Source organism: Pyrgilauda ruficollis, unplaced genomic scaffold, assembly GCF_017590135.1.
Source record: "Pyrgilauda ruficollis isolate IOZ18807 unplaced genomic scaffold, ASM1759013v1 scaffold93, whole genome shotgun sequence".
NCBI classification, from domain to species: domain Eukaryota; kingdom Metazoa; phylum Chordata; class Aves; order Passeriformes; family Passeridae; genus Pyrgilauda; species Pyrgilauda ruficollis.
Window position 1 is genome coordinate 38,468 of NW_024531377.1, and position 12,962 is coordinate 51,429.

General features: G+C 46.7%; 1 protein-coding gene across 1 annotated transcript; it reads right to left on the bottom strand.

Moving 5' to 3' along the window:
• Positions 1-6,741: 6,741 nt before the first annotated feature.
• Positions 6,742-12,450, bottom strand: CST7 (cystatin F). Its single transcript, XM_041489420.1, has 4 exons — positions 12,315-12,450; positions 7,868-8,040; positions 7,506-7,622; positions 6,742-7,048 (listed from the first exon to the last, which is right to left on the bottom strand). The coding sequence occupies exons 1-4, from the start codon at positions 12,388-12,390 to the stop codon at positions 6,956-6,958; spliced, it is 459 nt and encodes a 152-aa protein (XP_041345354.1). The 5' UTR covers positions 12,391-12,450; the 3' UTR covers positions 6,742-6,955.
• Between the last annotated feature and the right edge of the window lie 512 nt (positions 12,451-12,962).

Genomic DNA, 12,962 nt, shown 5'->3' on the forward strand with positions numbered 1-12,962 from the left:
TCAAATTGGATCATTACCTGTCGACCCCTGTGTTTCTTTATAGCATTGAGGTCAGATGTTGAATGAAAATTGCATTTTCTGTGTTATTAAAGGACTACTTCCAATGGGTCTGAAAAGGGTTGTTTGTAGTAGTTTTTCCATGTTTTACCAGGTCCTCAAAGTCTCCTGTTCATTGTCTATGTGACCATTCCAGGGAGAAGAGGCCTACGTGCAGGAATCCTCTTCAACATGCTTTTTATGAAGAACTGGTAAAGATTTTGGGGAAGATTGGTGTCTGAAGGTGGATGTGGACTCAAATGGCACCTGTAAAATCTACTGTTGGTGGATGAGGAAGGCTTTGGTGGCAGTTTTTGGAATGCAATCAAAAACAGTCCAGGGACTTCCTCTCTTAACAGGTGCTCTACTTGGTAAATCTGGAGAATGCTTTGCTGCCAGCTATTGCAAAGGAAAGCCTGTGCTGGTACATTTTGTGACAAAGGAATTCCAGACAATAACTCAAATTTCGTATAGGAGCCAGGAATGAGGGGACTGTGGTGGACTTTGTGCTCACTGGAGGGGAAATGTGCAGCTGAAGGGCAGCGTCGCCTGCAGGGATCATGAGGTGGTGGAGTCCAGCTTCCTTAGGGCAGGGAGGAGGGTGTAGAGCAAACTTGCTGCCCTGGATTCAGGAGGGCAGACTTTGGCACCTTCAGGGATCTGCTTGGTAGAATACCATGGGATAAAGCCCTGGAGAAATGAAGGCCAGAGGAAGCTGGTTGATTTCAGGGATCACCTCCTCCAGGCTCAGGAGTGATGCATCACAATAGAGAGGAAGTTGGGCAAAAATGCCAGGAGGCTTTGTATGGATGAACAGGAAGCTCTTGGACAAGCTGAGACACTAAAAGGAGACCTGTGGAGGGTGGAAGCAGGGGCTGTAGCCTGGCAGGAATACAGAGAGGTTGTCCAAGCAGCCAGGGGTCAGGTTAGAGGAGATAAAGGTAAAGGAGGTTAGAGGAGATAAAGCTCTGAGAGAATTAAATGTGGCCAGGGGCATCAAGGACAACAAGAAAAGCTTCTGCAGGTGTGTGGGTGATAAAAAGGAACATTAGGAAAACTGAGGACCCTCTCTGGAAGGAAAGGGGAGACCTGATTACCTGAGACATGGCAAAGGCTGAGGTGCTCAATGAGTTTTTTGCCCCCTTCTCCACCGGGAAGTGCTCCAGCCACACTGCCTGAGTTGCAGAAAGGGAAGGCAGGGACTGGGAGACTGAAGAATCATCCACTGTAGATCACATTTTAGATCATCTGAGGAACATGAAGATGCGCAGGACCTGTTAAAATGCATCTACAGGTCCTGGGGGAACTGATGGATGAAGTCACTATCCATTGTACTTAGGGAGTTGTGGTAGTCCAGTTAAGCTCCCACCAACTAGAAAAGGGAAAAATAACCCCCATTTTTAAAAAAGGGAAGAAAGGAAGTCCTGGGGCACTGCAGCCTGTCAGTCTTAACTCTGTGCCCAGCAGGAGCAGAGAGATTGGAATATGTTATTCAGAGAAGTTGTGGATGCCCCACACTTGGAAGTGTTCAAGGCCAGGCTGGATGGGGCTCTGAGCAACCCAGTTTGATGGAAAGTGTCCCTGATGATCTTTGAGGCCCCTTCCAACCCAAAGCGTAGTATAATTTTAAATAAGAGGTTTTGCATCTTGAAGAACTAAAGGGGTTGCTTCAGCAGCTGTGTCATTTAGTGCATTGATACTTTGGAATTGAAGTTTTTGCTGCTCTTTCCTTTTCTGCCACTGGGTGACAATCCAACCTAAAGTTACACTATTGCTGCATTTCTTCACCTTCGGAAATGAAAGGGATTTGCTATAAATATATCATGAAAAGCACCAAAAAAGGGGAAGGTGATGCTAAAAATGTCACCTGATTTCAGGGGCCTTCTATTAATGGAGGGCTATGCAAATGAAAGTGACTCTTCCCTGTCAGAGCCTCTGTCACCTTGTTCTGTGTTACTGCCCGGCTGCAGCAGTCCTGTGGCAGATAGCTGGTGGCTGCTGGATCAGGCTGACTTCTTCCTGTACAGGCCAGGGGCTGCTCTTTTTGGGAAAACCCAGTCCAGGGTAGGCTGCTTCAGCACCAGCTAGTTAGCACTGCTCTGCCAGCCCTTGCAGCTGTTTGTCCTCTTCTGGTGGGATATGAAAGTTAAGCTTGATGGGATCTCAAGTTGGGGTTTGAAAAGCAAATCTGCTGTGGTGATTCTTTTTTGCTGCTGCTTTGGCACCCTTGGGGCGAGCACAGCTTTGCCTCTTGGTACACAGTTTTCATTAGTGATTTATTTGCCAAAGTATTTCACCAAGTAACCTTTGGACAGGGTGCAGTTCTCAGATATTTTTTTTTAAGGGTACTGCAGACTGACTGGACTTGTACCCCGTAAGCTCCCTCTGTTTGTACAGGTTGGACAGACAGGCTTTATTCAGTCTGAGAGATTAAATCTCTCTGAAGTCTGTAAAGTCCCAACTGTAGTGGGTGGCACAATGCTAAGCAACAAACTTTGCACGGTGACAGGCTGCTTAACCAGACTGTTGGTGTTCCATTTCTCATAAGAGCCTTTACACTTCGTTTTGGCTGGCTCCCATTCCTGGTGTTGTGCTGGATCCTGGTAATCCATCCATGGTATGCAGAAGTGGGGGGATCTGTAGTAAAACCCAGAGGAAACAGGTTGACTGACACAGAGGTCTCATTATTCAGCATAAGAGGTGCTTAAGAACAGTATTTTTCTAGAAACTATTTTTTTCTGAAACAAATCTCTAATCTTTGATTGGCTTTCAAATGGAAGAGTAAAGCAGCAGCACTAAAATGCCTGTGGAATAAACAAACAGGCGTAAAGTCCTCTTGATGCTCCTGAGGACTGGTTTTACAGGCTCCTTCCACTTCCACAGAGGCTGAGTCTGTGATGTGTTGGTTTCAGATGGATGCTGACACACCTGCCTTGAGCAAGGAGAAACCTGGAACAAGTCAGGCTTGGAAAAAGCCAGCCAGTCTTCTCTTTTGATGATATGAGTGCAGGAACTTGACACCTCTGCAGCTCTGAGGCTGGCTCTTCTCTCGTGTGAGAAATCTTACCGGATGCAGGAGCATTTAGAGAGGTGTCCAAAGGTCTTGTCAGAGCATTATTGTCTCCTGGTGGCAGAAGAAAGGGGCTGTGGTTCCCTAAAAAGGGAGGAAGTCCTCTTTGCATAACTCCCAGAGAAGTTGAGGCTGCTTCCTGTGTCTTACCCAAGTTTCTTTTGGGACAGACTATGGCATATGAGAGAATGCTGCCCTGTCTCCTGAAAGGCCTGGAGAAATTTTTGATTTTATGTAAAGCCCTGCAGTAAAACTATCCAAGGAAAGACACTGAGCTGGAGTACACCACAGCTGCGCATTTAAAAAAAAAGTACTTTGTTTTGCCTTGTTGGTAGAATAGATGTTTCTGCAGGGTACAAGTATCAAGAAGACTTTTTTGAAAGTTTAAAAAGTAACATTTAAAATGTTACTCCACCGTTAGCTGCCCTGTTTCTTGTCTGGAGCAAACTTCTGTATTAGAGCTGCTGGAACATAACCTGTGTGCCCCTGACACTTTTATGCAAAGATTGGTTTCTCAGTGTGAACAGCTGATGAAAGTGATTGCAAAGCCTTTGCATAAATCTGATTCCTTTAAATTTGTGTCTGCTTTGTGCCAGTGAAAACTTTGCAGGTGGGATAATGACCTCTTCTGCTTCTGGTCTGTCTGCTCAGTGATCACAACAGGGATCTGATGATGCTGACACTTGGGCCTTCTCATCTAGCCTGCTTAAAAACAGTGCTGCAAAAGAATGAGCACAGGGGGCAGCTAATTTTTGCTAATATGCTGATTTTTTGAGGCAGGGACTGAAAAATTTAGCAGTAAGTTGTTGTAGTTAGTTATGTGTGGAAGGCTTTTTCCTCGCAGTCAGCAGCTGTCGTGTCTCCTTATCTGTCTGCTGCCAGCTAAACCTTGTGTTGATTCCATGGAGCTGTGACTCCCCCAGCTGTCAGTGGGCTCTGGAAGTCAGGCAGGTTGTGAAACTGGGTGCATCTGCTACAGGCAGAACTCGCAGGTCCTTCATGCAGAGCTGCTGATGCCAAGGGAATGCAAAGTGGGAAGTGTGTCAGTCAGCAATGCTTTATATTTTGGGGGCAGGCACTTTGTTTCCTGTGCAATTTAAAAAGTGGGAGTAGGAGAGGAAATATTTGCAGAGCAGAGCTTTTGAGCAAATACAGAACTCTGTTTGAGGATCACTGGCCACTTTGAAGCTCTGGTAAAACTCAGGTTGTGATTGTCCTACAAGCTGTTAATGTCACTGCTGGGATTGTTCCTCTTTTTCTTCAACATACTGTCAGAAACAAGTTTTCCTTCTCGCCTCATGTCCTAAATCTTTACAAAAAATATTATTGAACTACCATTGTAAGCTGAAATAGATGTCAGAGACCCAGCAAGGTCTGCAGGAGGATGAACTCCTTGGAGTGAATTGGTGAACTGCTAACCTTGGTGTAGACTGTAGCCAAGATGCAGAGGGCAGGGACATTGCCTTTTTGACTGCTGCATGTCCTTGTGATGAAGTGGTATTTAGCTGCAGCTCTTTAGGTCAGCTCTAGCAATGTCCTCCTCTTTAATTACCCCAATCCTTCCTGAGTGAAGTGTTCTGGGATGATACAAAGAGCTCAGCTGACTTTAGCTCTGCTCCTTTCTCTGGTGCTGATGAAAGCTCTGTTACCACAGCTGAGGGGATGATGGGTACTACAATTCCAGTGTGTCTTTCTTCTTGTGAAGCACACTGGAATTCTCTGTCACAGTGAACACTTGGATGCAGCTTTGAACATAAGGCTGATCTGTCTTTCTCAGCAGGAGCTTGTCTGTTTGGAGAGAGAGGTCTGAACAGTCGTGCTGCATTTTCCTTGGGAGAGCAGCAAAGGCCTGTTGGGTTTGTCAGCACACATGGTGCCAAGTTCACCTGGCTTTAACTTTTGTTGCTCTGACAAATGGAGAATTGGCTTGGTGAGGTGACTGAGATGAAGCACTGTGTGTCAGGGGCTTGGGGAGTCGCTCGGGGGACACTGTTGTGTGACACGCTCACTGCCTGCACGCATCTCTGCACAGACCTGAAGTGACAGCATGCTGCCTGCTCACCCTCTTGGTGGCATGTGAGAGGCAAAGGACATCTGTTCCTGAACACCAGGCTGTCCTGCTGGCTGAAGGAAGCAACATGGATCTGCCCAGCCTGTCCTGGCCCAGACTGTCTAGAGCTGACAGCCTGGTTGGAAGCCCTTGGCATTGTGTGAAGTGTGCAGCTGAAGGAGAAGAGGGTTTGAGACCATTCCTAACTCCTCTGAGATGCAAAGAGCAGCTTTTCCTGCCTTCTCTTGCTTTCCTACAAACTTAGCTGTGGCTTGGCTTTCCTGCTTTGTGGACAGCCCAAGCCACCAACGCTTTCTTTCTCCTTGTCTTTGGCACCAGGCTGTTAGTGGTGGCTTGTGTGATGGCTGAATGTAGCATCACATTACATCCTCTTGTGCCCCTTCTGGAGCTTTCTTTAGAGCACTGTTTTTGGGGGTTTTTTGGGTTTTTTTTGGTTTTTTCTTTTTCCCCAGCCAAGACACTCCTGTTCCCAAAGATAAGATTCAGCACAGCTGCCTCTCCGTCACTGGATGCTGAATTTGAGCTGCTGCTGAGCCACCTGTTCATCACAAGTGGTGTTTCTGAAGCAGAACTTGGGACTTGCCCAGCTTTGGTGTTACTTGGAGCAGATACTCAGCTGTACTACTAATACAATCTGTTTTAAGATCCCCGGACCTTGGCTTGGAGCCAGGCCATTCACTGGCCTTTATTGACTGGAATGCTTGTTAAAAGGGCTGAAAGTGGGAGTGTTACTGCTAATAGAAGTTACAATATTGTTGCAGAAAGGCAACAACTTCCAGAAAAAAAGGAGTATTTGTGTTTAAAAAAAAAAGTGTTTGTGGCTTAGATCAGGGCCCTGCCCATTTAGAAGTGCTGGTCTGTGTATGACTGATCATAGGCTCAGACTTTACGGCTGTTTTAAGGGACCAGCTACCCAAATCCTTCCTAACAGGGACCTTAGTCCACTGTAAGCAATAATTAGCCCATGGATGAAGAGTGAAGACTGAAGAAATGGTAGATGCCCACCTAGAGAAGACCATCATTGTACTGAACCTGAATATAAGCTATGGTCTGCCAGAGATTAAATGTTGTATATTAACCTGAATGGAACTATGCTGTTTAACCTCAGAATTATTATTTGGCAATATGATTAGATTTATTAGCCTTGGCATTTGCAGTGATGCCCTTTCACAGTGTAGCTTAGCTTTTGATTAGAGTGGAAGCACTCGTTGGACTGTTTAATTTCTGGGATGTCTGTGTTTCAAGACATCCTTATCCTTACCTCTATCTTAAAAAAAAAAAACAAAACCAGCTCTCCCTCTTGCCTTCCTGGCATGTGTCTGACCATTTTCCTGGCACTGGAAAATCTTAAAACTTGTGTGTGTGTGTATACCCAGGCAAACCACCCCACTGTTGTCAAGCTTTGCTCGGTGTTGTATTCACATGTGCTGTGGTTTAGACTTGTTTCCATCATGGCTTTGTGAAAGTTCATCACAAAACAAGTGCAACAGAGCTTCCTGGGAGTGCTTGGAAATTCAGCCAGAGGATGGATGGCAAATGAATGACAACACATGTTCATGTGCAGTTTAGTTTTGGAAAAACAGATACACAACTGGATAGCAAGACATTCAGTCAAGGCAGGCCTTGTCTTTTGAGTTTCTTTCTCAAGGAAAAAAACAACCATATGGTTTGAGAAAAAAGCTCTGTGCAGTTCTGTACAGCTGTTCCTCACTTCAGTATTGACCTCAGCAGTCCAGGCAAGGAAAAACTCATGGTGGAAGATTCTCTAAGTCAGGCTCTCACAGGGAAAGGTCTTGGTGACAGTGGACAACAGGGATATGCACTTTGTGTGTCCAAGGTGTTATCCAGACCTCAAAATAGCATCTCAGCATCTGTGAATAAAAGAGGAATAGGTGAGAAAGTTCAGGTGTCTGCTGGTTAATCTCAGCATTGCAGGCTGTGATGGGGCAGGAGAATACAGCATCCTTTTGTCTGCTCACTTTATCCTAGGAAAAGTACTGTTTGCTAAGTAATCCTGTCTAGTGGGAAAGCCTGTGTAAAGTGTTTCCCAGCCAGGAAATCTATCTAGCACCTGTGCTATTTCTGCACACTCTCCTCAGTCACCCAGGAATATGGGCTGGGTGGATGTGTCTGGTTCAACTCCCTGCGGACAGGAGCTGGCCCTGGATGCGTGAAAGGATAACCTGGCCTCACCCCAGCTGGCTCTGCAGAGGAGAGGCTTGTACACATATGGAGACATGGCAGAGCTGGTCTAAAAGGGATTCTACAGCTAGAAATTACCAAGAATCCCCTGCATTCCTGGGCACCCCAAATAAATTGAACACATACCTGTTGCAGGTTTTTTTCCCTCTGGAAGTGACAGCTGTCCAGGCTGGGGTGATCCCTCTTCTCACACACGGTGCGTTTGATTTCCACGTGAAGCATGTACTTCAGCCCTCTGACTACCTAGAGAAAGCAGTTTCCTCCTTTAAAGTGAGGGCAGGGAAAAGAGATGCCCAAACTTTGGCTAGGAATCAAGTGCTACAGCTGAGAACTGTGCGTCACCTACACAGAGCCCTCCTGTGTAGCAGTGCTACAGGGGACAGCTTTAGCAGCCCTGAGGAAGATCAGGGATTTTGTGTCTCGGATATGCCATAGGAGGGTCAGTTAGAAGATGATTTGGAGAACCACCAGGAGCCTGCTGCTCTTACCTGTACCATGGCTTTCTTTATCTGTGATTCCTTAAAGAGGAAGAGGTCATTGGAGCTGTTGTTGTATCTGTAGACCCCAAAGCGAGCGGCCTTGCGGACCTCGGGGTTGTTGGTGCTCACTGGGACGGGGAAGCCAGGTCTTATGGTTGAGTGTGGTGGTGTAACATGTGTACCTGAAACAACACAAAACACCAGGGTAAAACACATCAGGGGCATGAAAGGATGGGAGCTTCAGCCCCCTGAACCAATGCTAAACCCTTTTACTTGTCCAATGCATTTGTACTTCAGAAGGTCTCTGCTCGCATCTGTTGCAAAGTAGTTTTTGTTTATATGCCTGAAATGGTGAAACAGTCCTAGGAAACAAAGTGACATAAAGAGATGCTGCCAGAAGTGAAAGCAGAGCTCAAAATTATTTAGAAGAAGCCAGAGTATCACAAATATTATTTCAATGTCTCTGTTACAACTCCTGGTTTATGAAAGGACCAACTTTGAAACTGCTTATAAAGAGAGGTCATGTTGCTCAGAGAGCAATATCGTTTTGATAACATATCAAACACTGTCTCGAGAGTCCTGCTGCTCTTAATTTGCATATCTTATCTTACAGATACAAGTTTTTATCCCACACCACACCCTTAAACCTTTGATGGCATCTTGAGGTTTTTATGTTAGAAGGATTCAGATGTTAGGAAGAAATTCTTCACTGAAAGGGTGATGAGACACTGGCACATGTTTAATCCCTGGAAGTTTTCAAGTCCAGGCTAGGTGGGGCTTTGAGCAACCTGGTCCAGTGGAAGCTGTCTCTGTCTGTGGCAGGGCAGTTGGAAGTAGATGGTCTGTAAGGTCCCTTCCAACCCAAACAATTCTGTGATTACCAAGGTCATGGAGTGGAGAAGCAAGGTGTGCAGGAAATGGAAACTGGGGAGTGTGGGGGGTTAACCCATGACCTTTCACATTACAGCACTTCACAGAACCATTTACTGTATATTTTTACTTGCTTGTGTAGCTCTTTCCCCATGCACCGCTTAATTTTCAAACATTTAAAAGAAGCTCAGAGCTTACAGTTGATGTCATTATTTCACCCCCTTTTACATTTCCCTTCCTCTCCATTTTCCCGATTCTGAAATCAAAGAAAAGGAAAGAATCCCCAGCCCTGCAGAAGGTGCCATCCAGCCACTGCTAAGGCCAAGGGCTGCCGGTGCAGGAGGTGACCCTGTGTGCGTGCAGGCACTGAGCCTGGGTGTGCTCGTGCACACAGATTTACACACAGAGGTTGTACTAAATCTGCTGTGAAAGTCAAGCTTTTTATCACCTCTACCTTTTTCTCACAGACAGCTCTCTCACCCCCAGCCAGCTGCACAGAGCACAGGCTGTGTACATAAGCCAGTCTGCAGGGGCAGCTTGATGATCCAAAGTCTACTAAAAAAAACCCAAACCAAACCAGAATTACGTGCCATCATCAGCATAGAAGGTGACAAAAATTTATCTCACATGTTGATTATGCACATCCTACTTGTACTGTCACATCCTTCTCACAGGTGTTAATTGCTGCACACACTTGTAGCAGTGCTCAGGGATTTACATACACCTCGACCTGCAAAGGAGAGACTCAGTTCCACATCCCTCCTCAACCCAAGGATGTCCAAATCCATCTCTCTTCCTGGCTGATACCCCAGCTACCTTAATGATCCCTGTATTTCCTTGCAGGTGGGAGCTGAGAGACCCAGGCCGTGTGTTGGAGAGGAGTGATGTTCAGCAGGTGGCTTTCTGTCTGCTGTGGAGGTGATCAGCTCCCCTGTGCCATAACTCTGATCTGTGTTGGCACTATGGGTGCAGCCAGTGCTGGGCAAGTGTTGTGGTGTTTTTTCAGCCAACAGCCCAGAATCCACTTGTAGATCCCAAGACTGTTCTGTGTGGGATGGTGTTTTCCCACTGCAGCGAGGGTGGGATTCGAGAGTCACAGGAGCTTGTGACCATCCAGCCTTGGACCAAAGGTATTTCTCAGGCCAGCGCATCTTACCCAGTGCTCAGCTCATGGGTAAAACTTTTCACAGGGGTTTAAGGCACTGGATCCACAGGTGATTGAGGAGGGCCATGCAGGACCTGTCTGCAGGCAGAAATGAAGCTCCAGGCAGAGCAGGTTTGCCCACAATGCCAGCTGTCCTCTTCCTCAGAAATGCTATGCTTTTTCCTGTGCCATCAATACCAACCCAACAGCCATAGGAACCAGCTTTTTCCTGAGCTCACCTAGCAGCTGGGACATTCTGCCAGGCTGAGAGCAGGTTGCTGCCTTGGGCTCTTCTTGCTGCTCCCCAGCACCTTGCTTGAATATCTGCTCTCACACCTGTTGGAAAGGCAGGTGTTGCACTGTGGGGGTGTTGACATCAGATACTGTTCTTTGTAGAAGGGGGTGGTAACCACAGCCTCTTTTAATCTTAACACAATGTCCTTTTGTGGCTTTTGAGAACCCTCAACACCTCTTGAGTCATGGTGATGTCTTTTATAGGCATGGGGTGAATGAGGCTGGCTGAAATCATGCTCTGTGGATGGGAAGAAAACTATTACGTGTATTATTCAAACCAAGAGTCAGAGTCCAAGAGCCCTTGTTCCTGACTCCAGCGCCTGGGAGATCCAGCAGTGTCACACATGGCCAGGCCTCTGAAATGCATCACCTGGAGAGGTGAGCAAGCTGGACAGGTGTTGTGGACAGGCAGACTCAATATAGCATGTGTTGTAAGCAGGGGATAGGTTATAGGTTGTATTTTCCCCCAGCTTTCACCAAGGGGTACTGGGCATTTTACCTTGTTCACCTGTTGCAGCTGTTGAAAATGACTCATACCAGAGCAAATTTGGTATAAAATCTACTGAGCCCTCGTGGGAGCTCTTTATCCCACCATTTTCCTCTGGGGACTCAGATTCCTTAAGGCTAGGATTTGGTTTTCTTTGTGTGCTTTCATTCCCATTCAAGGTGGTCACTGCATGGCAAACACACGGGTCTGAAATCACTTTTAGTGTTTGGAATTGCTTGCAGTACTCTATTTCCAAACCCCAGGGACTCTTCTGGTGTGAGGTACCTGTAATTCTGGTTTTCTCTCTGCAGACTTTTCTGACCATTTCATCCCTGGCTTGAGTGCCATTTCCTAAAAATTAGAATTTGTGTAAGGTGATGGCCCCATTCCAGGCACAAGGCAGACTTGGCTCAGAGGGTCAAACAGTACTGCAGGGCTCTAGGCACACCAGCATTCCTGAAACATCCAGGCTGTGTGGGAGCAGAGGCACAGCACAACTTGGCCAGGCACCTACAATACCCAGAGGCCACGAGTGTGTGGCCTATCAAGATCTCAGATCTCACAATCTGGGCAGACAACTCTTGCTGCTCTAGTGAGAGATGCTTAGGACCAGAGCAATCACATTCAGAGCCCATCCTTGCTCCTGGATTTGGAAATGTGAAGAGAGAGATGGAAAAGTCAGGCCTCCTCCTGCTCCTTCTGTTGGGCAATAGTAGAGTTAGACCCTTTTCTTGCTCAAAATTAACTGGCAACCATCTGTTATTAAGCAAACAAGGGCTGTTTTTGCAGATATGAGTTGAATGTTGTGTTAAGAGGTTCTCTCTTGTGCTTTCCTCCTTGAGGATTGCTTTGGGGACCTTGTTCCTGCAGTATGAGAGAGCAATCCTGTGGCTGCTCCCTCTGAGGCTGCAGTGAAACAAATAAGCAGATTGCAATGTGTTGATTTTTTTTCCCACCAGATGCTTAGAAAACCTCCTCCCCCTTTCTGCCTCCTTTAAAAACTTCCTCCCCCTAGCAAGGCTAGGGCTTTATCTTTACATTTAAGATGTGGCAGAGTTCCTGCATGCCTCTGCAGCCCCCAAAGGAAACCACAGCAGAAACAAAAAGCTACTGGCTAACAAACAACATCCCTGAGTTCTTTCTGTATATGTGAACCAAAGTAATGCTGAAATATATTCAGTAGTACTGGACCAAAACCTTCAGAGAAAAACACTCATGTCTGCAGCTCCCATTCTAAAGATTTAAGGCCAGCTGCAATCAAGAGAGTTCCCTTGCTCAGCAAAGAAAGAAATGAAACAGGTTAATGCTTCATTAAAAGTCAGCTAATCTGCACTCAAGTGTCCATCTGTACTTAGCAGTCAGATTGTTACCCGCAGTCTTTAGATTTAATAATCAAGGTCATGCAGAGTTTAAACACTGACAAATGAGTTAAAACCATAAATTGACTTTAAAACCCTTAAATGATACCCCTGGATGGCATGGTTCACTACACAAGGAGAAAGTCTTTTGAGCAGTTGGGTTTTCAGCTGCAGCCTGAGCCCTGCAGGGCTGAGCCAGCACGGGCAGCAGTGGGAGAAAGGCTGTTCTTTACCAGAGCCCTATGTAGCAGCACTCACAGAACGTAAACCACAAGGAAAACAGCAATTATTTTCCATTCTTACCGCCTGAAGTCCTGGTGAAGCTCCAGAGTGCCAAACAGCAAAGTGCAGCGAAGCTGCAGGCGAAGTTCGCTGCCATTTCCAGCACTCCAGAAGCGGAGCCCGACAGCCAGAGGAGTAACTACCCTGCTTCCTGCCGGAGAAGTGCTTCTGTGAGTGCTCTCATTGGCTGGTGGGGAAGCAAAAAAACACCCCAAAACCCCCTGAATCATCACAGCTCTGATGCAGACTTTGCTTCCTGCTGATGACCACATACCTCGAAGCCCAGCCACAAAGCTGCAGCTTGGTGACAGCAGCACCAGCCTTGCATGAGGCAGGGACTTTTGCTTTGCGATCCTCGAGGGCAGAAGCGTGGACAGATACGTGTGACACAGCACTGGAAAGGGCTGTGGGGGTGAGCACAGTTACAGTCATGTGCTTCAAGGATCATGGGGAGACTTCACACCTAAGAAACAGGCAGTGAGCCCTGGGGCCGTGGCTCTTGGCTTGCGCTTGTGCATCTGTGTGCGGACACCTGACAGAGATGATGGGTCCAGGGTCTTGCCTCCCCTGATGAGGAGATGTGGGGTTTGGGTGAGGGACACAGGGAAGTTTTAGGGGTACCGACCCAAGGGAGCTGTGTGGAACAAAACTAGTAGGGAAAACATTTTG

What these genes read in the sequence shown, in the direction of transcription:
- CST7 (XM_041489420.1), bottom strand. Translation starts at nt 12,390, where the DNA reads ATGGCAGCGAACTTCGCCTGCAGCTTCGCTGCACTTTGCTGTTTGGCA. An exon ending in TAAAGAAAGCCATGGTACAG is followed by an intron (nt 7,623 to 7,867) that starts GTAAGAGCAGCA and finishes TGCTTTCTCTAG; the next exon opens with GTAGTCAGAGGGCTGAAGTA. An exon ending in GGGAAAAAAACCTGCAACAG is followed by an intron (nt 7,049 to 7,505) that starts GTATGTGTTCAA and finishes TTTTATTCACAG; the next exon opens with ATGCTGAGATGCTATTTTGA.